Raw genomic sequence first — 24,874 nt, forward strand, 5'->3', positions numbered from 1 at the left:
AATATTAATCATAGATTTAATGAAAAAAAAACAATAACTTTGTAAGTTTTTCATGACCGAGAATATCCCACACTGAGAGAAAAGTTTACTATTGTGGTTAATAGTATTTGTTTCGATCATGTTTAATTTATCTGCCTGAGGAACTGCTATATTCGCAGAATAGCAGCATGATATTGGAAACAAACAGCAAATAATGTTCTACACAATTAATGGACACTTCTAGTTTTTTGACAGTAACTGTACAAGTTATTGAAGAATAACATACTTATTTTTCTGGCAATTATTAAATCAATTTCCAGCATAAAAAGTCAATGAAGTATGCTGTATTTCCAGGCTTCCACAGAGGCCAAGTCAAACTTTGTTTAAGATGTCAAAAAGATATCATTTTGTTATCATTCGCCCAACCGTCTCGCTCGCACCAATACATATTTCATCTAGTACGAGTGAAATGCACGCGCGAATGATATAAAATGACATCTTTTATAACAAAGTTCGAATTAGCATCAAGGTATATTAGGAAAATATACCTTATGACTTATGGCATTGCGTTAAGGTTTAATAATTCAATGCATAAAGTGTCTGTGTTTATGTGAAAAATGATAGGTGTCAATTTTTATATCTATTCACAAAACGTTTAGAATACAGAATGCACAGTCAGATATAAATAGACCCTTGAAGTCTTACAACTATCTATGATACTGGATCTCAAGCTTATTTGGTTAGTAAGTACCGTCTACCAAGTTATACTTCGAATAGCCACCCGGACAAATTCCAAAGCTAATTTCGAATTTTAAAATTTGACAATTCACGAGAAGAGTAACGTAACGTCAAAGGATATGTTTGTCCCTTTTCAACGATCCTGTCATCCGATGCTTGAGTAGAGTGAAACTAAAAGAAGCAAATGTCAGCAATTCGTAACGCTTAGTTTTTGTTAGCGTTAGCGCATCGCGACATGAGAACTAGTATGAGCCTGGCCCTCGATTACGTATAATTGCAAGGAAACTTGGGATCAAGTTATCTTAGTCAATTTAGAGCAGTTGTGAAATTTTTGAACCTTTTCAAATAATTTGTTGGATTAAGTAGTAAAAGTGTTACAGTGTGTTATATATTTGTGATCTACTCACAAGGCCCTTTCATTTGGTACCCCACATGGTATGTTTAAAAGAAAAATGGTAAAAACTTTGCGTCATAAGCAACTACCCTCACCACTTTCGCGCTTGTCATCTCATATATTTGTGTTCAGGATATTATACTGAATGCACTGATACCAAATATACTCATATCCGAGACGACATGAGCGTAAATTTTTCTAGAAGACTTTTCGAGAAAAGGCCAGGCTACAATATCTTTACAGGTTGATTGATACTGAGTGTATTAACACCATGTTCACCCATATCCAAGACGATATGAACGAAAAGTAACCTAAAGCCACCCTACCAACATTTTCGTAACAATGAGAGATTATTTCTTGGAAATAATGTTGTAATATAAACTCCTTGTAGAGCACCTACCTGCGAAGAGATCGTGCTGTCAAAGTTGTTAATGATTTAATATAATATTGTTAATTAACTAAAGTTTTATTAATGCATCATTTCATTTTATACACCGCGGGATTTAATAACCCGAAAGATTTAAACCACGTATTTTTGACGACAGTACGAGTAAATAATGTTATATCAACATGGGTCCAATTATATATTTTAATTAAACTACTATTTCAGTACAAATTAAATCATATTAATTTACCGCTTCTTTGTGAACAAACCTTTATTCAGAGAGTGAGCGAGTTTAATTAATCTCAAGTAGAGAAACAGAGAGCGAGCATGACATTTCATGAATCACTCCGATATCATACGATGCACGGCGAATGCAGTGACATGTGTTCCATGACAAGAATTGTCAAGTTATGTCTAGGATCATGTTTACGTTGAAATTATTTCAATTGATTGGCACCTCAAAATACCACAAATTGTATCAAAACTTTATTAATTACTACAACAGTAGGTACAGTGCAGTTATTATTGTTGAAACTTTGCGATAAAATCTTTTCCTTTGAGTGAGGTAACCAAAGCCATTAACCATGATTATATCCGAAAGAAATCATGCCTCTTATTGTTTTAACTCATACTACAGCTGGCAAGGGATGATTACTTGAATGACCTTTTGTTAAAATATCGATCATGCTTATCAGTACGTATTTTAAATTCTCGATGTGTTGATTTATACCGAGTAAAGTAAAATAAACAGCTATGTTAAACAATTACGCTTTTTTATTAATTTAATGAATTAGGTTTTCGAAGTGTGTACCACCGTTTTTAGCACAAAGATTTAATTTTAAACGGATTTCATTATTTAGGTTTACAAAAGTGTTCTTTATTTCTTCGGAAGCCGTTCGAATTTTTATTAATAATTCTTCTCCAGAGTTCACTGGTGTTGAGTATTCCTTCCTTATCTTTCAGAGTTCCCCATAGAAAAAAACCAATGGCGTTAAGTCGGGTGACCGGGCGGGCCAGATTAGGACGTTGCTTCCACGGCCAATCCACCTCTCAGGGTATTGTTCGTCTAGCCAATTTACGAACTTCTAGGCTGAAGTGGGTCCGTCGTGCCGGAAGCACATAGTTCTTCGGGTTTCCAAATCCGTACACAAAGTGAATATCCGCTAAATGAATTTTATTTATTACAGTCAATCAAATTTAAAGATGTTATCTTGCGCATATCTTGTGTGACATATGAAATATGTCATTTTATTGACATAAATTTCGTCATTTTCGTCAAACTATCAGCCAGTTATCGTAAAGGTAAATAGTTTGTACTCTCGTGATTGAGAACAGAACAAAATTTCGGTAGTGAAACCTTTTTGTAGGATATCAAACTTAATTAAGTGAAACTGGCTAATAACCATGTAGTTAGTGCGTCTGCGTGTAAAATTAATTGGTGGCTACGTCACGCATAAGGGTGTGTTAGAATTGAGATTTTTTTACTTGTGATTTGTTTTAAATAATTAATATCTCTTAAATTAAGGGTTTTTGGACTATGTGTTATATAACTATACTCTAATTAGGCTCTAAAATCGTTGGTTTAAATCTTTCGGGTTATTAAATCCCGCGGTGTATATAACCCTATTACCCTTTGAATGACCTTTTTCACGTTTTCTACAGCAATGCAGTCGACTGCAGCAATTTTGAAGCGCGACATTGCTACCGACTGCATTACTGTGGTAAATGTCAAAATCGAAGTTCCTGTCTGGATTTTGGCGTCCATTAAAAATAAATAATCAAAGGAGGTCATCGATCAAATGGGCCGGAGGACAAGCCATCGTTAACTGGTAGAGAATGCCTTATGGCATTAAGTCCGCCTCTTGTACTATAAGGTTTTTCTTTTGTGCAATAAAGATTAACCACTTTATTCATAAACTTTACGGGCCTGATTTAGTTCAATTATGTTTATCCCTTACTTACAAATACATAAGTTAAAGTGACAGATAAGGACAAACGATTATTACTATTATTAGCTAATTGAGGTTTGTAGCGCGTTTATGAATAACGGGGGTTAAAGAAATAAAATAAATACAGATGATGACAGTAATTATATACGCATTTTATTACGGAAAAAGATTTAATATTGGGTGTAAATGAAACGGGAATTGGAAATATAAAATAAAATGATATTATATTATTCATTTCCGTAAGTCAAACCATCATCTTTATTAGCATTGACATAACGCTCAACTTCGCACAAACTGTATGGTTTTTCACTAAGGAGTGATATATTCTCTTTACGCTAAACTTTATAACTAACTGCCACAGTCTGTCATAGCCATGTCATAGCCTCATAGCTGACATATGTGACGTATAGGAGATACCGCAATGCATGCATGCATTGCGCGTTTTATAGGAGCTTGGCCTGAGGTGTGTTAAGTAAGCGCGCAACGCATACCGATGAAACTGGGTAAGATAGTCATGGGAGAATTAACGGTCGACCGGATCGCGAACTCTCGGCTGTTGAAGCGGAACAATCGTCTGCCGCGAACATTGAAGTGAGACGGAGATATGGAAGTCGATAAAACGTTCTCTACAGTGAATCAGTACCCGCCATTTAGGGTAATTTAAATAGCTTGGATGATTTAATAATGGTTTTATTCCATACAATATTACATATACGTGGGAGATTTTTTGTTGTTACACTAACATGAGAAAGAGATTTGAGAAAGTGAAAAACAAACCCACTGTCCATTTTCTCGAAGCAACGAAAACATTTTCAAAACAAAAATGGTTAATAGTAATTAAATGGATTAATTTACGTGAGAGATTTTTTTGTAGGATATAGTAAATATACAGCGCTTAATTAACATGTAATTGTTATGTACACATAGTTGTTATTTTTATATAAAAAAATATTTTTAATAAAGAAAATTATTGGGAGCTGGTTTTGGTGTCAAGCTGGGAGAAAATATAAATACATAATGAGTATATGTTTGAGAACTGCATATTAAAAAATCTCGAGTGTCGGATTCATGTTTTGATATATTTTTTTCTATTTTAATAATAGTTTGGATTTATTAAAACCATGTGACATATTTTGTGGAGATTTTTTTTAAATATAGTATTTGCAACATAGGTTATCACATCTCAAAAAATCTCTAGTGTGAGAATTCATGTAGAGCTCTCATACATTATGAACTGTGCTGACCCGACTACAAAGATTAGTAAGTATTTGATTAGTTTAATATATAGGACAAACTAAACGCTATCATAACAGTTTATATATGTATGAGTTTGGAATACTTAAATAAAATGAATAAACTAGGTATGTAGTCACATAATAATAGTGCGAGTGGTTATTGTTATTTGCATTTATTAAACAGTAATTTGAAATTAAATACGTGAAATACATTTGATCGAACCTACTAGAACGGTAAAAGGAAACAAAACGCACCTCAAATAAAACAAAACGAAATGTCAATGACGTCACGTTGGCGACAGTCGCGTTCTCATTATTTTTGTTTCGCAATTTTTAGAATATCTGGGTTATTTTAGCGAACGGTGCACAAAACCAAACGGAAACCGGAATAATCAACGAAAATATGGACAACCAGTACTATTACAAGCTGATGGCGAGTTATCTGTCCAAACGGAACTGCGACGAGTCCTTTATGAGGTACTTCTTTGGGAAAACTTCGACAAAGAAGACGCCCGAGGAATTGGAGCGGGCGGACGAGCGCAAACGGCGGCTGCAGCGGGAACGCTCGCGGCGCTATCGCGCGCTGAAGAACGCGAGACGACAGAACGAGGGAAGCGAAGAGGCGGGTTGGTCGAAGCAGCGCGCGCCGCCTGACGACGAGCCAAGCGACACTGACGAGCCGCCGACGCTGTGCGACCTGTCGTACGAGCCGGGCTCGTCGGACTGCGCGTCGGACGACAACTCGGCGCACTCAGCGGCCAGCGAGCCCGCCGCGGCGCCGCCCGCGCTCAGCCTGCGCGAGCTGCTGGCGCAGCCCAACGCCGAGCTGGACTACCCCACCGTGCACAGCCTCATGTTCCACTGGCTGCAGACGTAACCGCCCCCGCGCTCGCGCCCGCTCCGCTCCACTCGCCACCCTACGTACTGAACACGAAGGAAAAGCGCGGAGTGCGGTGTGACATATCAATGCTTCAATAGTTCACACAAGAAGACCGAGCCGTCCTGTTAATTTTACTTATTAGAGTATATGATAACTTTGTCATTAGCTTTTAGTCGCTCCCGCGCAGCGAGGCGCTGCTCCTGTGGGATTGGATTGTGTCAATTTATCCTGACGGGAGCAGTTTTTTGGTATAATATTATGAGATTTCATGTAATCACCCAAATAATTCTCACTGAATAATATAGTAATTAGAAAATTTGGAGGTCTGGTGAGTGGGAGCAGAATGTTGTGAAGATTGGGACTGGTCGAGTGATGTTGGGTGGTTACGTGAGAAGCACTGCTGGTGCAACTAGATGTAGAATATTCCATTAGACAATAAGTTGTTATAAGTTGCCATATCCTATTACTTAGATACTCAACTATTATATATGATATAGAGAAGTATATAGTTACTATATACCTATAGTTTGTGATATGAATGAATTTACATTTTGTGTGAAATCTACAATGTTAGCTAGTATGGTAATGTTAGGAGGGAGACAGGGCTCCGAGCACATTCCTTGAGCCTGGTTGGTCAAGCTTGAGTCACATTGGCAACAAGTACATATCTTACAACTTCAGTCCATGGACATAGTATTTTATAATGGACAATAATGCATAATATTACTATTGTCTGTACCGTAGTAACTCATCCACAGCTTGTAAGTTTTACTTGTCTCATGTATGCAGCTTTTCTTCATGTGTGATGTTCATATTCACCAATGGCTGCTAAGAGCTAAGTAAAACGTACATGAGGTAGTAGGCATTAGTTTTGGTAGGACATTTTCAGTTAGTGTAGTTTAGGGTCTCCAAACTTATTTTCCCTAAGGGTTACACTGTACTTCCCCTGCTTCCTTTCTGCGGGCCAGAATGGTCCTGGCCCGTGGGCTGTCGTCTGGAGGCCCTAGTAGTGTAGGCTGTTTGCGACTAACCCAGTGCTTGCTCCGATGCATTTAACACACGCTTCTCAGTAGCTCTCTTTAATGATAAGTTAGTTTTGTTTAAGTTTCTCGGTTGCTTTACGGCTAGGCCTGTTAGTATTTATTTCCATTTTGTCAGATAATTTTGTATTTTGTAACTCTTTTTTATTATAATAAGCTCTTAAACCTGCATGCTAGTATACTCGGTTGCATTAACTAGTTTTTTAGCATCTTTAGACGAAGGATTTAAACTGCTGTACTATGATAAAAATATTTGCCTATTGTCACTCAACTCATGGTTCATTTGAGTCTTAAGCTGCACAGATGATATTGTGATATCTAAACGGAGCACAAGAATATGAAACAATACAGAGGAAATATCCTAAAATTGTAATAATCGGATAGACCAGCATACACGACAGTTTGAGCTTAGTTCTAAGTAGGCAGCAGCGCATCTGGAGGGGCCTCTGCGGCAATTTTGTTTTGGTACCTATAGTATAAACAATTTGTGCAAAAATAAATTGTATGTACACTAAAACGGATTTCCTACGTTCCACCTATTTACTACGAGAGGTAACAAACTGGAATTTTTCTCATCTGTTACTGATAAGATTGTCGTAGACTTTGGATTTGGAGGATACGGGAAATTCCGGGAATGTTAAATTCAAATGTTACCACTGGGTATCTGGGGTATCATCATTGATATCAAGTAAGTGCTAATAAGAGCTGGTTTTTATTTACTTTCACTTTCTGTTGTTATCATTTTGCTATATCTATATGTAAGTCAAATGACAATGCAATATTACTGTTGTAGGTCTGGCCGGATTAGAGCCATATAGAGGCCATTTTTGTTTTATTTTTATAGTTAAGCTGCTGGTAAAAGCCGCGGTCGGCCGCCAGGCGACGCTAGTTGCCTTCACGAATATTATAGTTTGTATCAATCTAACATGTAGGTACTGTAAGGTAGTGCCATATTAAAGAGCTTCCTATTTTTAATCAGGTCTTTTATTTATTCAACTTTTAATACGTTCGTTTTTAGGATAGATTCTTGACTATGGTCTGTGGTCACCCATTCACGTAGCGATGACCATGTTCTGTGTTGTGAAAAACCGTGTAGAGGCCAAGTAGAGGCGGGAAAACAAAATTTAAACAAAAAGCATTTTCGTTTGGGACAATATTTATTCAATTACATATATTACTCATTTAAATATCTACTCTAAAATTGTACACTGGTAACATATATATAGCTATTTTAGTTTTACATTTACAAAATGTATATCTTGAAAGTTATATCGATTTACTTTAAAATACACTTGAATTTAACTTTCACACCAGATAATCATCATTGATGTGGTAATAACTACACTTAACATTAATTATCATCAACATTTAATATAGTTAGGTACAGTACGAATAAATTGATAAAATCGCAGAATATAGTTAGAAAATGCTACATTTAGAATGTAAAGTTTTGCAGGCAGTATGTATTAGTATTCTACATAGGTAGGTATAGCAACACTTTACCTTTCATAGCTCTTATTACTCTTTTTAATAAGGTCTACGAATGATTAGTCGCGTCGACTATTTGTATGATGCAATCGTCACCCACACAGGTGCCAGGTGCGCCCAATGTCGACCACATCCATCTATAACATATCGGATTTGCACTTTATGTGGGCTTGGTATGCATAATTTAGTACCTAATGTACAGGGTGGGCTGAAATAATCGACCAATTTAAATAAAAATAAATAATTCTCTTACACAAATCGCGCGAGTATCGACCTAGTCCCATAGTAAGCTAAATAAAGCTTGTATTCTGGGTACTAAGTAGACGCCGATATCACTACACCTTATAAAACAAAGTCCCCCGCCGCGTCTGTCTGTTTTTGTGTATGTATGTTCGCAATACTCAATAACTACTGAACGGATTTTCATGCGGTTTTCACCTATGAATAGAGTCATTCTTGAGGAAGGTTTAGGTGTAGGTATAATTTGTTATGGTTTTGTGTAAGCCGGGCGGGGTCGCTAGTACGTCCTAGTACATAATAAATAGATATTGATAAATACTTTAATACATACAAAACATCCATAACTCAGGAACAAATACCTATATGTGATAAGAACACAAATAAATGCCCTTACCAGGAATCGAACCCGGGACCTCCTTCATAGGCAGAGTCACGAACCGACTAGGCTGAGGTCGTTAAAATTTAAAACCATAGATCTCGATATCTTTAATATAACAACTTTTAATCAAAATATCGTTACGTCGGTTATTAGGGCCTTTATACGCATTAGGGCACAGCCTGTAGACATTCGACTTAGTTGTTTGAATTTGAGTAACGAACAAAGTACTTGTTTCTAAAAAAGTTTTACATCATATAATGGCACCCTTTTTCGTAACTATTTATAAATGCTGAGAAGGTAACTTTTGCTATCTTTCGTATCTAGTATTTTATATTACATACGAATAACCTGTGGCCTATTCGAGGTATCAAACTGGCGGGTAATATAACCTAGCAAATGTCCACTCAATCATGTTTATAAAATCAACCAGTCATGTGCTAGTCACGCCACACCTAACACTTTTACGACTCGAATTGGCCCCTATTGGCGTTATTACGATATCTTGCCGAGCTCATCACTACATCAAACCAGTATTAATTTGAGCTCTGATTATGAATGGATTCCATTCATTTATAATGAATGAATTCTATTAATAATGTATCCATGCAATTGGCAGCTTGCTGTACCTAACACTGGTCAGTCTGATGCCCTGTCAGCGTATGGAATAACGTGCACTTCTATTAGTGATTTGTGGGAGTCCATTCATTTGCCACTCGCAATAGCATGAGCAGAACCAAATAGTAAACAATAAACATGTTGTTTGCACATCACAGCCTCAATACTCCCCGCTCCCGCTACGCGGTAAGTCATGCATTACATCCCTGTGCATTTCATCACAACAGTTACAGCCTTACAGCAGTTCAGTTTCCAAGAATAGGGTAACCTGTTTTAAAGTGGGTCTTATTGTATTGCCGGCCATTGCCGATTTCACGACAGGTTACCCTATTTACGTAAGGTCGGTTGGGGCAAGGGCCACTCGATGCGATCTCTTTTCTAAGCAAAGCCAATACGCCACTTACCTCGCGTAGTCGCTTGCCCAAACTGACCTTACATTACATTGATTATCAAATCTAACATATGTATATAAAAAAACTACTAATAAATTGTTAAAATAATTACATAACATTCTTATAATTTCTCTAGTTAATTATAGACGATTAACATAACGCTGGCGGCGATGCGCGTCGCGCGCGCGCTCGCGCGGAAACCTTGCAGTAAACGGAACAGTACTCGTAAGGCCGGCATTCTGTTTTTTTCGTCGTAAAAGTTAATAAGTCCGCACAATGCTCACGCCGCGCTCGCCCGCCGCGACCCGCGCGCCCACGCGGCCCGCGGCACTCCGCCATGAAGTCCAGCGCGATGTACAAGATCACCTACGTGGCTAGGAAGAAACAGGTATTAAGTCAGAGGACCGTCCTGCGCGCGGCGGACGGCGGACACGAGCGGCAGAGCCTTCAGCCCACAGACATTGGAGTAATCATCAGCGTCGAGCGAGTAAACCATAGCCCCGCGCAGCCCCAATCGCCCTGCTAACTCAGCTTTCCTTGCTACACTTTCTTCATCATCATATGACAGCCACTCCGTACCGCGGTGCGCGTATGGTACCGCCGCGGCAACATCCCGCGATTGCTTCCCGCCCGGATGTTTCACAAACTGACACACATCCGGATATGACACAAATCCACCAGCACCTAAGCTGCCTGGCCCCGCTGCCGGACTACCTGGCAATGTGTTACCTGGATTTACCAGCTGAAATGAGTGCCCATATGTAGGAATCCCTACTACAAGCTTTTCCGGTTTTAGCCCTTTAGCGAGGTACATGTGCATTGTGTAGTTTACATTCAGTGTGGAAAGAAACAACCGCTGCCCCGGTTCGGAATACAGCGGGGAGTTGAAGCCAGTGAATGGAGTCATTTTAGTGTAGAAATGAAAATCGTAAGTCATAACATTCACAAAGTCAGTGTACAAGTTTAGTTGATCATAATCATATGATGCATCGGCTATGGTTTCCTCTGCCACAACAGCGACTGTCAGTAAGTAATCTCGTTTTTCTCTAAGGTACTCTGTTCGGATCTCCCGAAGCAGCTGGGAGAAGTGTTGTCGCTGACGGTTGCCGGTTGGGAATTCCCAGTCCAGATCTATTCCGTCTAAGGTATAGTTATGGAGGAGGCTTTTGATGGATCTAATGAATTGCTTGCGAGAGGCGTGATTGATCACCATGTCAGCGAAACCGTTCTCTCCGGCGCCTCCTACAGACACAAGCACCTTCAGGTAAGGGTTCGACTTTTTAAGCAACACTACTTGACGTATGGCGGCCAACTGCGGCGGGTCCAAGTGCAAGGTTTTATTGCGCACACGGGCGAAAGCAACATTGATATGTGTGCACAAGTGTGGTGGTATGTCTCTGGGCTGTAGCGAGCGCGCGTCGCGGGGCGTGTTGTAGTAGCAGACGAGCGCGGCCGCGGGCGCCGGCCGTGGCGGCGGCACCAGCAGGCAGAACGACAGCGTGGCGCCCACGAACACCATGAGGCACGCGGCCCAGCGCAGCGCCCGCGCGTGCGTCACCAACCTGCTCTCCACCTTCAGCAGCTCGACGAGGTCTCCCTCGTCCAGGTTGCTATCAATGTCCTTCTCCATATTAGAAAACTAAATGCTTTAAGGGAATGTTATCGTCGCCATATGGGCGTGCGGTCCAATTATTATGTAAACAAAAAAATATTGATAACGTTTTACGCACTGTGTATAGAGATAAAACAACAAAAACTAACATTCAATTATACAATATTAATGACGTCATGAGACGTAGTTGAGTTCATTTCATTTTACGTATGATTTGCTAAAACGTCACCGTCGTCCTAATACGTCATATTTTAACAATTTCAACACTTCATAAATATTAATTCATATTAATAGATTATTAATAAAGTAAATGCTCATTAAAAGTACCACAAGTGAAATAAGAAATCGATTCCATTGTGTAAATAATAAAATATAACGCAATAGATAGATTGTGCAATGCATGAACTGCGTGGGATGAACCGTAACTGACGTTTACGAGGGTCGTCGTATGGTCGTCGTAATATGTTAACCTTGTTTTGATTTCTCCATAATTGATATTCGCTTTAACCCTGATCAGCCATATACGCATAACGATTACTTTGATAAAGTTTAAGTACTTAAATTATATGCTTCATCATGCATATAATAAAATCATAAAATACAAGTGATTTGCGGAAAGGCTAGCTACATTTCTAAATGTACCTTTGTTGTCAACGTCAACATGATAATGTCACCTTGACATATGACATGTATTGTATGCGATGGGAACGTGACGGAATTGATAGCAATAATTATGTCGTTCTTAATTTATTTTACTGTTAACTATGTAAATTGAATTATCGCTAGTATCCATTAGACGTTATGCACGTGTGTATCGTGCAGCGCGGGCTGTAGCGATGGACGACGGGGGTATGAACCACTACGAGCAACAGCTGTACACAGTGTTCAAAACGTTCGACGTAGATAACGCGGAGGCGCTGGACCGCGCGGCCGTGCTGCAGCTGTGTGACGCGTTGCAGCTCGAGGGCCGCGGCGCCGCGCTGGTGGAGTCGCTGTTCGAGCGCCGCGCCGAGCGCGTCACCTTCGCCACCTTCCGCAACGGGCTGCTCGGCGTGCTCGGCGCCGAGCCCGCGCCCGAGCCCAGCGACGACGACTCCTCCGGCCGCGAGGTCGCGCCCAGGTTCGTGTTCGGCTCCAAGAAATACGGGCGCCGCTCGCGGCCAGCCCGCGCCGACGAGGCCGCCGCCGTGCCGCGCGCCGCCTCCGCCTCGCGCCTCGACGCCGACGCCGGCGCACGGCCTCGCATGCGCTACAAGCGCAGCGCCTCCGCCATGGAGGCCCGCACTCCTCCGCCGGACCTCCTCGACCACGAGCGGCGCATAGACCGCGCGCAGGCCGCCGCGCTGTGCCGCGACCTTCACATGGACGCGATCGATCCGCGTCTCGTAGACCGCATCTTCGACGCCGCGCCCGCGGAAGAGACGACCGTCGGCGAATTCTTTGACCGGCTTAACGCGGCTCTGACGCCGCTAGCTGCAGGCGAGGGTACTGCACCACCTGCTATACCGCCACCAGACCCACCTGACGGAGAAGACGACGCGGAGGGCGCGTTGACAGGCGAGGCGGTCGCCGAGGCCTGGGAGCGCGCTGGCGTGCGCCGTCCACGCCGTCTGTTGGCCGAGCTCGGCTTCACCGCCACTACCTTGAGTCCTGCCGAGTTAGAACGCGCGTTGGATGACGAACTACGGGCGCTCCCGGCGCGTGAGGACCGCGATGCGCGGCCGCTGCTACAGCAAGCGGCGCTGGCCCTCAGCCGCCTCCGACGCACTAGCGCTCGCGCGCGCGCCGCCGCCGCCGTCGCGGAGCGCGACAAACTCCGCGCCGACCTCGCCGAGGCCAACCGACGCGCGCAGCTCCTTGCCCAAGACGTAGACGAGAATCACGCTCGGTTAGAAGCCGAACGGCAGACGGCGCTTCGCCTGATAGAAGCGCGGCACGCGGAGACCACGCGCGCCGTCAGCAACGAGGCAGCCGCGGAGCGCGAGCGAGCCGCGACGATACGCGCCGAACTGGAAGCCGAAGTGGCACGACGTGGAGATTTGGAGGCGAAGCTGCGTGCCGAGCTAACGACGCTGCGGCTGCGATCAGAACAGCTGGAGCGACGTGTGAGCGCAGCGGAAGAACGGGCTACGGCAGCAGAACGCGAGCAAGCGCGAACTGAAGAGGAAGCACGCGAAGCAGCAGCGCAGGCCGGGCGCGAGGTGGAAGAGCGTCGCGTAGCCAGCGAGGCGCTGGAGCGACAAGTGCTGGAGCTGCGCGAGGAGTGCTCGCTGCTGCGGGACCGCGCGGACGAGCTGCAGGCCGGGCTCGAGGCGCGCCGCGGCGCCGCGCCGCCGCCCGCCGCCGCCACCTCGTGGCGCGACGAGGCCGAGCTCGCCGCCGACGCCGCTGCCGCGCTCGACAGGATCGAAGTAAGCATCGACTACAGAAGCACCGACCCTGGCCTGGCGACAACTCCTCACGATCCCGTACTTTCCGCTCTTCTGGCTTTTGATGAAATCCTAAAAACTTCCAAGCGTTACGTGAATAATTGAATATAAACCGCGTTTAGATAGTTTAAACATTATTCTAAAAGTTGATATGAAGCGAAGTCCCGAAAAATATGAGTAATATCACTTTCTAATAATCAAAATAAATTATATGAAAAATCATAGAATTTCCGTATTCCCTATTAGGTCTGACTCGTATCACTCGTATCGTATTATGATTAAAACTCGCGGATAACTACAGTCGTACGTAGGTATACGTATGTATGTACCGCGTCATATAACTGATACAAGGAAACTCCCTTTATTAGTACTTACATTAACGTCATTAAAAACTGTACTAAGAATAGTGAACAAGTGCCAAGGGAAATTAAAAGTATTCAACACATTCGTAGTAATCGTAGACAAATCGATTAACTCTCCGCGAAAAGTCCGATGCGTATCTGTTTGTCATCTGACATCTCATCCTTCCATCCCATCCCATTCTCACCGCATGTTCTGTCACTCACAAGCACTCTTAGTGCCACTTGCACCATTCCACTAACCCGGGGTTAACCGGTTAAACCTGGAGTTACCATGGTTACCAGTACAATTTGACATTGGGTTAACGGTTTAACCGCTTAACCCCGGGTTAGTGGGATGGTGCAAGTGGCCTTAAAGTGATCTAATTTTAATCTACTAACAGCAACACTTAATCGACCATTGATAGACCTAATGTCTTTGTAATAAGGTTTAAAGATTGCCAGTTAACTCCTTAATGAAAATACGATAAGTAAATACGGTACGATAGTCTATTAGGGATGTAAATAAAAAAAATACGTCAATTGGTCATTTAGCCAATGAGGTAACACATTTGTCTATTGGGGGAACATATGGGGAATATGTTTTTTGTTTACATTGTCGTTAGATCCATGTGGAACACATTGTAATTGCAAATCTTAAACGTTTTCAGGACTGCGATTCGTCGCCGCCCAGCATCGAGCGCCTAGTCTTCCAAACAGACGCCGCCCGCCGCCTCCGATCAATCGCCGACTCGTTATCACCCGAGTGCGCGCGCTGCGAGGCCGCAGCGGCGGCGTTGCGGGAGTTGAGCGACTCGCCGCCGGCGCGGGGGTTATGTGAAGCGACGGCGGCGCGGGGGTCAAGTGAAGCGTCAGCGGCGCCACGGTTAAGTGAAGCGTCAGCGGCGCCACGGTTAAGTGAAGCGTCAGCGGCGCCACGGTTAAGTGAAGCGGCGACGGCGCGGGGGTTAAGTGATTCAGTTGAAGCCGCTGTGCAGACAGAGGAAAGTGATGACGGGAAACGCATTGAACAGCTCCAGAAGAAACACGAGGCGGAGAAAAGTGACTTGAATAATTTGATCGCGTGAGTATACTCCTTACTTTATTAACCGTCGTCTCTTGAAAATTTATGAAGTGCAAATTTGCACCATCTAGTCATAGAAGTTGTTGTGAAGATCGGTGCAAATTATATTTCGTCAACCATACATAATAGGTACATATATATATGCAAAGTAAATACGCTAAGCACGAAGAATTACGTACATTGACCCGCCGTTTTCTATTTCTATCCCATTCGCGTAATAATTACATATATTGCTTTCCGGTCCATGATGCCGGCGGTCAATGCCACTGTGCGAGCTGGACAGCAATATAATTTATGCGCGTGCGATTGAGATAGGAAATATCGTGTACTAAATTCTTCGTGCTTATTGGCGTCCTTACTTTATAAGGATGTCAGTTTGCATTTATGGATGGGTGTACGATTAGAGTATTTTAAGATCGGGACGTTTAAAATACACTGCCTTTGGGGTTGTTCTAATAAGCACAATTTTGAGCATGGTATCCGTGTAGGACTAGATTCGACTTTACCAGCTACAAGTACCGCACACGGTACTGGAATCGTCAGTTTTATATTGCTGATGTTAAATATAAAAGTGTTTCCTTCCGCTGCGTAGCACGCGAGTAACGTTATGCAATGACATTTGTTGCTTACTTACTGTGCGACGTCACGCGATCTAAATAGGTCGCAACGTGAGCAAAAACACCCACGACTATGTATTACCTGCACCGGAATGATTACCTAAGGAGTTTATATGCCACCTTCAATCTGATTCAACTAACTAGTAACAATCTTTAACTATTTACTAACATATTATATTCAGAGATGCGAAAAATACTTTATAAAAAGTATTTAAATACAAAATACAAATACTTCCTTGATAATACTATTTCAAATGCAAAATACAAAATAGTTTTTGAATTTGTATTTAAATACAAAATACGAAATAGGTATTTTCAAAATACTTTTTTAAAATACAAATACTTTTCAATAAAAGGTATTCTGAGTAGTGAATACCTAGTCTGAATTAAGAAGTATTACTCGGAATTTCCGAGTTGAAAAGACTCTCTTTATTCTTTGAAGTCAATCCCATATCTAAAGTGCAAATTTCTAGTTGCTCATATTAACCGGTAGGATGTAGGTATGAATGATGTTTTATATCGGCCAACTTTTAAAAGCATTACTTTGTAATGTTTCACAGCTAGTATAATGCCTCTCGTTAGTGTGATGAAAACGTCTCGATTGTGTTTCACCAGGGCAGAAAAGTTTGTTCTCCTCTCGTGCCTTGAAACCCTCCCAACACTCAAGATTACACTTTATGTGCGACGTTACTAAACAGATTCAACAGTTCCATGTTAAAAGAATGAGAGAGTTGCCAGGATTGTAACATCAGAAGAGATTGTAACTCCTACCTACATTACCTACCTACTATAAAGTATTTTGTATTTTGAAAATAGAAAATAGGTCCCAAAACTATTTCAAATAAAATACAAAATAGTTTTCTTCAAAAGGTATTTAAATACAAAATACAAAATAGGTATTTTGCATTTTGTATTTGCATTTTAAATACAAGTATTTCAAATAAGTCACATCTCTGATTATATTATTATATAATCGTCAATAGTCGTATGCATCCTGCATGGCCGAGTTTCTTGCACCGGTATGTATTTTCTCGGATTACGGTCAGAGTTGTAAAAATCTGTGGTAGTTTTACTTTTGCATACCTACATGCTTTAATTGTATTATTTGTCTAATGTCATTGAATCGAAAAACGTCCCTTTATTATTTACGAATTTGGTCACTTTTTGGATTTTTGATTCGGTACCTACCACCGGAAAGATATTTTTTTCAAAAACGTCGACTCGCTTACTCGGTAAACTGATTATTGGATTTATTGGATATAAAATTATAGCTTATCGAAATGGACAATTCGCAGACGAATGGCATATTTTACAAAAGGGACATTCTACGAAAGAGACTTTAAACAGGGGTCCTCATGCATAATTTTATTGTATAAGCATGTTAGTCTACAAGGTATTCCTAATATGGCCTCGTGACTGAGTCAAATTTTAAATAAATAAAACTAGCGAACTGACAAGCTATGTCTCGCAATTTCATCAAACGACTTGAGAAAAATAGATGATCATTCAAATATATCAAATATCAACATTTATTCAGCAAATAGGCCACAAGGGCACTTTTACACGTCAATATGGAATTTACATACAGCAAAAAAAACACATCAATAATTATAAAATACAACTAAGCCGTAAATATCAAATCAAACTAACATAGAGATGTATAAAGCCTCTAAATGTCGAATTATAAAAAACGCAATAACAATAGTATTGAAAAAAACACATACAAAAACTATAATCTAAAATTATTTAGAGATGTAAATGTCTCTAAGTGTCATCATAACTAAAAGATTACAATATATAGTAGTTAATCAAATTATCCTTAGAGATGTATAGGGTCTCTATCAAATATTGTTTTTGTTCCAGCGAGCTAGAAGCCAGCATGGAGGCTCTCCGCGAGGAGTACGAGCGCTGCGAGGAGTACTGGGCCGGCAAGCTGGCGGACGAGCGCTCGGCGGCGGCGGCCGAGGCGGCGGCGGGCGACGCGCGCCTGGGCGAGCTGCTGGCGCGCGTGGCGGAGTACGAGGCGCAGTTCCGGCCGCGGCTGCCGGCGCTGCTCGAGAGCGCGCTGGAGCCGCAGTACGAGCAGCTGGCGCGGGTACGGACGAGTAGCGAGCACACGATTGAGAGCCAACGGGAGTGGTCATTTCTCCATACAAACGTACTCGACCGTTTCCTCCGTGGGTTTTGAAGCTAGAGCGATGATTTTTTTAACACAGATTAATATTATCGATATCTGTGTCGGACCGTTTTGCTTTTTTTGATATTTTTGTTTTTTAAGGCGCTCGAGCCCTTCAAAAATGGCCAAAGTGGCCTAATTGACTATGCCGCAATGAGAGGCGCGCTATTCAAAACTTATATCGATTAGCCAAAAAAGCAAAACGGTCCGACACAGATAATGTCATAATCATTTAGATTTCCAAATTTGGTTACGATTGATTAAGTTTTGGAGGACGAAACGGTCGAGTACGAAACCTCGATTTTTGAGATTTTTACGCAGGATTTGTCGCCTTGTCCTTATCGCACTAGTTTTAGGAGCCGCTTCCGTTAGCGAGACGGGTATATTTACCTAAAATATTTAAATCTCAGCTCCTGTTGGCTCTTAAACTTGCTGCTGATTTTGTCGTTAGATGAATGCGCTAACATACGACAAAAATGGAACTTGGTCTTAAAAATGCACATGGCGAGACAATGATAATGATGATGATGAAAACAAACAACACAAGTCAGATCTTGTTTACCTACATGTGTGTTTTTCTTTTGGTGTAGGTGAAAACAAGTCTCGTTGGCTTTACCGACACAATGTTTAAATTAAACCCGTCATTTTATAATCCTGCCGTGTGTTTCCAGGAGTTCGAGACGTTTAAAATAGAGGCGGCGCGGGCGCTGGCGGCGGCGCGCGCCGACGCCGACGAAACGCGCGAGGAGCTAGAAAAGGCGAGGACGGCGCCTCCGCCCCCTTGTAGCTGTCGACAGGTAACTCTTATGGCTGTGGTTATGCTCGAGTCCTTATATCCCCCTCGTAGGCAGTTTAATCAAAGTGGAAGCGCGCCGACGCTATTAAAACGCGCCAGGAGTTAGAAAAGATTCGTTGCTACGATCAGGGATCGGATACCGGTATTTTTTGTATGGGAACGGAAACGGTATTTTTTCGTTCTTTGCTAATTACTTCATTTCTAATTGGGCCATCTAATAATACGAAGTCGTTACCTAAAAACACAACTGAGTGCTACATTTCAAGTATAAAATAATTCGAAAAATATGGTTATTTCTATGTTTTTGCAAAAAACCGGTTCCGATCCCTGGCTACGATCATTAGTCAGAGAGAACTTAAACTTACGACGAGGTCAAAGGTTTTTACTGCTGGCCACGGCACGGGTTTCTGAGATTTGGAGGACTAAGCGAGCTTGGCAGCCGAGTAAAAAAATAACAAATAAATTAATATGACATTTGATAGGATTGGCAGGAAAGCCTATACTGAAGCTATCTGTCGGCTTCGATCGGCCAATCTTATTAAATAAATAAAAAAGCGGCCAAGTGCGAGTCGGACTCGCCCATGAAGGGTTTCTCTTATTTTAGACGTTACAGGGGGGGGGACACATTTTACCACTTTGGAAGTGTCTCTCGCGCAAACTATTCAGTTTAGAAAAAAAATATATTAGAAACCTCAATATCATTTTTGAAGACCTATCCAAGATGGGGTATGGGTTTGATGAAAAATTTTTTTTTGTTTTTCACTTCTAAGTATAGGGAACCCCCAAAATTTATTGTTTTTTTTCTATTTTTGTGTGAAAATCTTAATGCGGTTCACAGAATACATCTACTTACCAAGTTTCAACAGTATAGTTCTTATAGTTTCGGAAAAAAGTGGCTGTGACATACGGACGGACAGACAGACATGACGAATCCATAAGGGTTTCGTTTTTGCCATTTGGCTACGGAACCCTAAAAATCGGTCAGGTCAAGTGCGAGTCGGACTCGCTCACGTAGGGTTCCGTATAAATTTAATAACTTATTTTTATGTGAGCCTATAATGCTTTGGTTTCCTCTGATAGCGGTGCCGTCATATAGCGGCCGTCTCCATACAAATACTACGACATCCATATTTAGCCGTATTATTTAGTATGGAGACGGCCGTTATATGACGGCACCGCTATCCTAGGAAAACCGATCTTAAGGGCTTCGCTTTTGTTTTCGTTGTACGGATTTAGGTAGGTACACGGCGAGTGACTCGCCCGCGTAAAGGACTGACGGCTACCATTTCTGTTTCCAGAGAGCTCCGCTCGCGGCGCGGCCCGCCTCCGACGGCGACCGGCGTTTAGCGGATCCGCGTCCGCCGGGTGAGTTCACTACAAATTACAAACGTTTAGAATAGTATTTTATGCAACCGTTGTTTAAGAGGGGTCAAAAAAGGCGAGTGGCGTGAGTAACAATGGTTTATGGTTTAAGACATTTATTCTCATAAGAATATACATTATTCACTTAAAATGAGAATTAAAATTTAACTTAATGCTATACATATTATTATGTTTTTGCATCTCAAGGAAACACCAGTAAATTAGCATAGTTATTATGTGTATAGGATTAAGGTTGCTATTCGTAGCGTACCCTCGACCGTGCGATGCAAAAACTGTAAATACAATATTAACTAATACTAAGAGTGGGTAGCGTAACAACAACATGCATAACTCTGCGAGTGCAGTAACTTATAATTAATAATTGTATCAATCAATTATCATGCTTTTAATCTAAAAGTACATATGTTATAAGCAATTGCGTGTTTCATTTTTTTTTTATGTTAGATGTAATAGTAAAAACGGTTATGTATTTGAAAATATTCGTTAAACTAATAGACTGTGTTTTATATATATATATATATATATATATATATATTATTTGCAACTGTGGTATTTATGTAACTACTTATTTAAGCGAAATATTTTCAACTACATACCGTTTAAGTTTCTTTTTGAATATGTTGATCGAAGGACTATTTTTTATCGCCGGCGTCAGTTTGTTGTACAATTTTGCACCTTCGTTTAAAAAACTTCGTTTGCCGTAATTTGTTCTGTGAAAGTGTAACTTTAAACTATGCTTATTTCGAAGATTATAATCAGTCTGCTTACATGTGAATGAAAGTTTCGTATGCAGTTTTTTGAGGCGAAGCCGAAAATTGTTAATAAAGACGCCACGAGTATTTTTTGACTCAGTTAAACAACGTTGCATACAATACTTTTTCTACGACCAAACACTTACTTTGAAATAAAATTGTTAACAAATATTTTTCATGTCATCTAGTTGACTTCTACCTACGGTATCTACCTGTTTTTAGTGATTCTTGTGCTATTACTGATATTTCTTCAGGCGTAGACACTAAGTTTTTGTCTTCATCCATTTTAACTTGAAAGACACACTGTTTTTTAACACAAAAGTTAAGTTTTGATTCGACAGGCACAATAGTATTCATATTCAAGATTCACAATATTCAAGAAGTAGCAAAGAATGGAGGGTACGAGCGGGAAAAGACTGAATGAAATTAAAAAAAAAACATGTCTATGGTTCACTTATTTGTCAGATATGACATTCACACCCATAAGCGAGAGCGAGAAAGATATATTTCTTTCTCGTTCTCACTTATGGGTGCGACGAACCAAGGTCGCGTTGCGGTACGACAGTGTGCTATGACTATAAGGTTGGCAACAATGTATTTTTTAAGTGGCCATTACACGAAGTATTGTAAAAGAGCCAAAAAGATACTGCGTGTATGCACAAATGCTTTTTTAGGGAATAGACTAAAGACTTGTCTTGACAACTTTAAGACAGGGTTTTAAAGATGTGTGCACGACCCTTTAAATGACAAATAAAAGTACGGGAGTAGAAAAACAATTTAAACAATTTGAACTAAAAATATTTAGTAGGGGAGGGCATCCGTTTGGACTATGATGTTATTTATCGTGATGTACTCCAGCGTCAGGTGACATGGCGCGGCGCAGCGTGTCGGCGGGTGCGCTGGCGCACGTCACGCCTCACGGCGGCGGGGTTCATGCCGGCGGCGGCGGGGTTCATGCCGGCGGCGGGGTTCACGCCGGCGGCGGGGACGCGAGCGACGCGCCGGCCGCGCACGACTCCGGGACCGCACGGGGGCCGCAGCCCCACCCGCCGGTGAGTTCTTATACAGGGTGGAAAATATTTAGAACGATCGAAATATACGGAGAGGTTTCGTGACGTCAGATTATACTTCGAGGGGGGCGGACCCGAGGGTCGCCCGGAACGAGCATAAAATCGCGAAACGATATCCGTCTCATACGTTTCGGTGAATAGGCTACATGACTAATTTTCATTTATGGTATCAATCGATCGGGTTTGTTTTTAGGATCAAATATCTATATGGGGCCCATTGCACAAAAGTCAGAAATTGTAGTCAAAGGTCGACAGTCGTCCCACTTCACTCGCGAAACGCCCTATACAAAACGATAAGGGAACGTGACGTCAAGGTCTCCGGGAGCCCGTCTTGTAGTATGGAGTGGTATGGATAAAACGAGAAAATTGCGTTTTTGTCGGTTAAATATTGCGTTTATGTATATAGACGTTATACAATTTTTTTTTTTTGATGAAATGTAAGGAATCGAATGGTACCTTTACTGTTATCGTTTTCGGAAGTTGAAAAAAAACATAAATTTTGAAACTTTCAGGTCCCGTATTTTTGTAGTTTTTCAATATTTTGTTTTAATATCCACATTATTGTGGTAAATAGCTCGTTCGCTATCTATTTTACTAGATTTTGTTATAGAATTCAATACGTGTCGTCATCCCTATTATACAGGGTAACGGGAGCAATAAATTAAACTAAAGGCTGTACTCCTCAAACCGACCAAGATTTGTTCAGTAACTTTTAAAAATAATGAATCCTTTAGATTTCCTCTTTTTCATACAAAATAAATATTGCCTTCAATGTATGCTGACATCAGTGTATTTGACGTCGCTTGTCACGCTATAAACATAACAAAACTTGCAATACATTGCGTCTCAGAATAAACTTTAAAGTGTAATAAAAATCAAAACATGAGTTATTTTCAAAAGTTGCTGAACAGATGTCGGTCAGTTTGGGGAGTACAGCCTACAGTTTAATTTATTGCTGCTGTTACAGGAAGCACTCTGTATATGTAATAAAAACGTGTTTTGTCCCTCGCAGGGGTCGTGCTCGTGCTCTTGCGCGGCGCTGGCGGCGGCGTGGCGGCGCGCGGCGGGCTCGGGCGCGGGGCTGCGCGCGCGCGCCGCGCACGCCGAGCGCGCCGCCGCGCGCCTGCTGGCGCGCCTGCACGCCGCCGACGCGCTCGTCGCCGACCTGTACCGCGAGAACTGCCAGCTGCAGCACCACCGCCGCCCCGAGCCGCGCCTCCTGTGACGGGGGCAGGGGGGGGTCACTCCGCAGTTTAGGTACGTTTGGCCGGCGCGCCCAGCGGACAGGCGTATGGCAGTAGGGATGGGCGAAATGTGTCAGTAGAAAGAAAAGAGTGATATATATCTTTCTGTCACTGGGATATGTATCACTCTTTTATATCTTTATATCCGCAGTTGTCCCGCTCGCAACTGTATCAGCACTTGCTGACTACGCGGCATCTTATCAGTGAGAGAGAGAGAGAGAGAGTAGTAGTAGTAGTAGCGAGCGAGAAAGACTATAGTTACTGTATCTACTTCTCGCGGAATATATAGCGCATGACGCGTCCGAACTCGCCCGAACGACCGCTGTCGCTCGTTCGTGTTACTTCGGTCAACGCGCGACCGAGACATCGCTTATCGCTTTAGTAAATTGTTGCTGAGGGAGTGAGAGCTGTACGGATATACTGATACATTCGGATTCGTAAAGACAAGAAGAGTGATTCATGAAAAGAGAAAGATATATATATTTTTTATCTATCACTCCTGAGTTACCCATCTCTATATGGCAGTGGGCCGCCGCTCTTGCGCACGATAGTCGTGTCGCGCGGCGCTCGCGCAAAATTAAAAATATACAACGGCTTCGAAACTCACTTCCGTGAGATTCGGGCATACCATCTCCGGATAAAACATGTACGTTTACATAATCAACGTTTGTAATTCCTACATATTTATCTTAAAAATAATAAATCGGTGGGTATAGGTATAAAAACTTGTCGAGTGATAATCCCGTGCCGACACTCACAGCTCGGTCATAAAACTGCGGCGCGCAAAGGAGATTCACGGTTTGTGCGCGGTTGTAAGTTTCAATTTTGCTCGCGGGCGGCGATATAGGTGTAATTTTATACCTGATCTGACTTTTGTGAAGGAGTGAATTTTCTGTACGGTAGTACTATTAGTTATTCTGTGACGATACCACCCGGGGCGATATAGGAGAAAACGATCGGCGCGCCCGCGAGCCCCCGGAGCGCCCCGAGCGAAGCGGGGACACGCGGCCCGCCCAGCCCGGCCCCGGCGGGGCTCCGGGGGCCTCCGCTCGGACGACCGACCCCCGACGTAAATAAAAAAAAAACCGGCCAAGTGCGAGTCGGACTCGCGCACGGAGGGTTCCGCACCATCAACAAAAACCCCCCGTCGCCCGCCCCGGCGACCCCCCCCCCCCCCAGCTCCGGCCGGACGTGCGATTAAGGCCCACTTGCACCATCCCACAAACCCGGGGTTAAGCGATTAAACCGTTAAACAAGTGTCAAATTGTACTGGTAACCATGGTAACTCCAGGTTTAACCGGTTAACCCCGGGTTAGTGAAATGATGCAAGTGGGCCTTAAATAGACGTCCGGGAACGTAAAATTTTCTTCGATCGTCGTACATTTTTCCGTTTACGTACGCCTCGACGATTCACCCGAGTCATAGAGAAAAAATACAGAGCGCTCACTCGATACATCAGTTTCGGTACCAAAAAGACTATTAATATCTGACATCGAGTAGCGAAACTATCGGTACCGCTACTTGACAATAGATGTAGCCACCTACCGAAAAGTCTTATACTGTTGAGATAAAACTTTCCGGTCGGTGCTACATCTATTGTCAAGTAGCAGTACTGATAGTTCCGTCACTCGATGCTAGATGTAGTCACTGAAATTAATA

At 42.3% G+C, this 24,874-nt stretch overlaps 3 protein-coding genes across 3 annotated transcripts; 2 read left to right on the top strand and 1 right to left on the bottom strand.

The window, feature by feature from the left end:
• The first annotated feature begins 4,936 nt into the window (after positions 1–4,936).
• LOC134652101 (uncharacterized) lies at positions 4,937–6,494 on the top strand. The gene has a single exon (XM_063507271.1). It carries the CDS (start codon positions 5,084–5,086, stop codon positions 5,555–5,557), a length of 474 nt encoding a protein of 157 aa, XP_063363341.1. The 5' UTR covers positions 4,937–5,083; the 3' UTR covers positions 5,558–6,494.
• Positions 6,495–9,806: 3,312 nt separating this feature from the next.
• LOC134652091 (chitinase-3-like protein 2) lies at positions 9,807–11,472 on the bottom strand. The gene has a single exon (XM_063507259.1). It carries the CDS (start codon positions 11,342–11,344, stop codon positions 10,106–10,108), a length of 1,239 nt encoding a protein of 412 aa, XP_063363329.1. The 5' UTR covers positions 11,345–11,472; the 3' UTR covers positions 9,807–10,105.
• A 521-nt stretch (positions 11,473–11,993) lies between these two features.
• LOC134662653 (blastoderm-specific protein 25D) lies at positions 11,994–23,196 on the top strand. The gene is made up of 7 exons (XM_063518928.1): positions 11,994–13,737; positions 14,765–15,177; positions 17,658–17,889; positions 18,642–18,785; positions 20,065–20,131; positions 21,760–21,953; positions 22,984–23,196. The coding sequence occupies exons 1-7, from the start codon at positions 12,163–12,165 to the stop codon at positions 23,194–23,196; spliced, it is 2,838 nt and encodes a 945-aa protein (XP_063374998.1). The 5' UTR covers positions 11,994–12,162.
• The last annotated feature ends 1,678 nt before the right edge of the window (positions 23,197–24,874 follow it).

Source organism: Cydia amplana, chromosome 1, assembly GCF_948474715.1.
Source record: "Cydia amplana chromosome 1, ilCydAmpl1.1, whole genome shotgun sequence".
Classification (NCBI taxonomy): domain Eukaryota; kingdom Metazoa; phylum Arthropoda; class Insecta; order Lepidoptera; family Tortricidae; genus Cydia; species Cydia amplana.

Excerpts from the sequence above, each read along its gene's own strand:
- LOC134652091 (XM_063507259.1), bottom strand. The coding sequence starts at position 11,344 with ATGGAGAAGGACATTGATAGCAACCTGGACGAGGGAGACCTCGTCGAG.
- LOC134652101 (XM_063507271.1), top strand. The coding sequence starts at position 5,084 with ATGGACAACCAGTACTATTACAAGCTGATGGCGAGTTATCTGTCCAAA.
- LOC134662653 (XM_063518928.1), top strand. The coding sequence starts at position 12,163 with ATGGACGACGGGGGTATGAACCACTACGAGCAACAGCTGTACACAGTG. Across the intron at positions 18,786-20,064 it reads AGGTAACTCTTATGGCTGTG|AGAGCTCCGCTCGCGGCGCG; the intron begins GTTATGCTCGAG and ends TTCTGTTTCCAG. Across the intron at positions 20,132-21,759 it reads AGCGGATCCGCGTCCGCCGG|CGTCAGGTGACATGGCGCGG; the intron begins GTGAGTTCACTA and ends GATGTACTCCAG.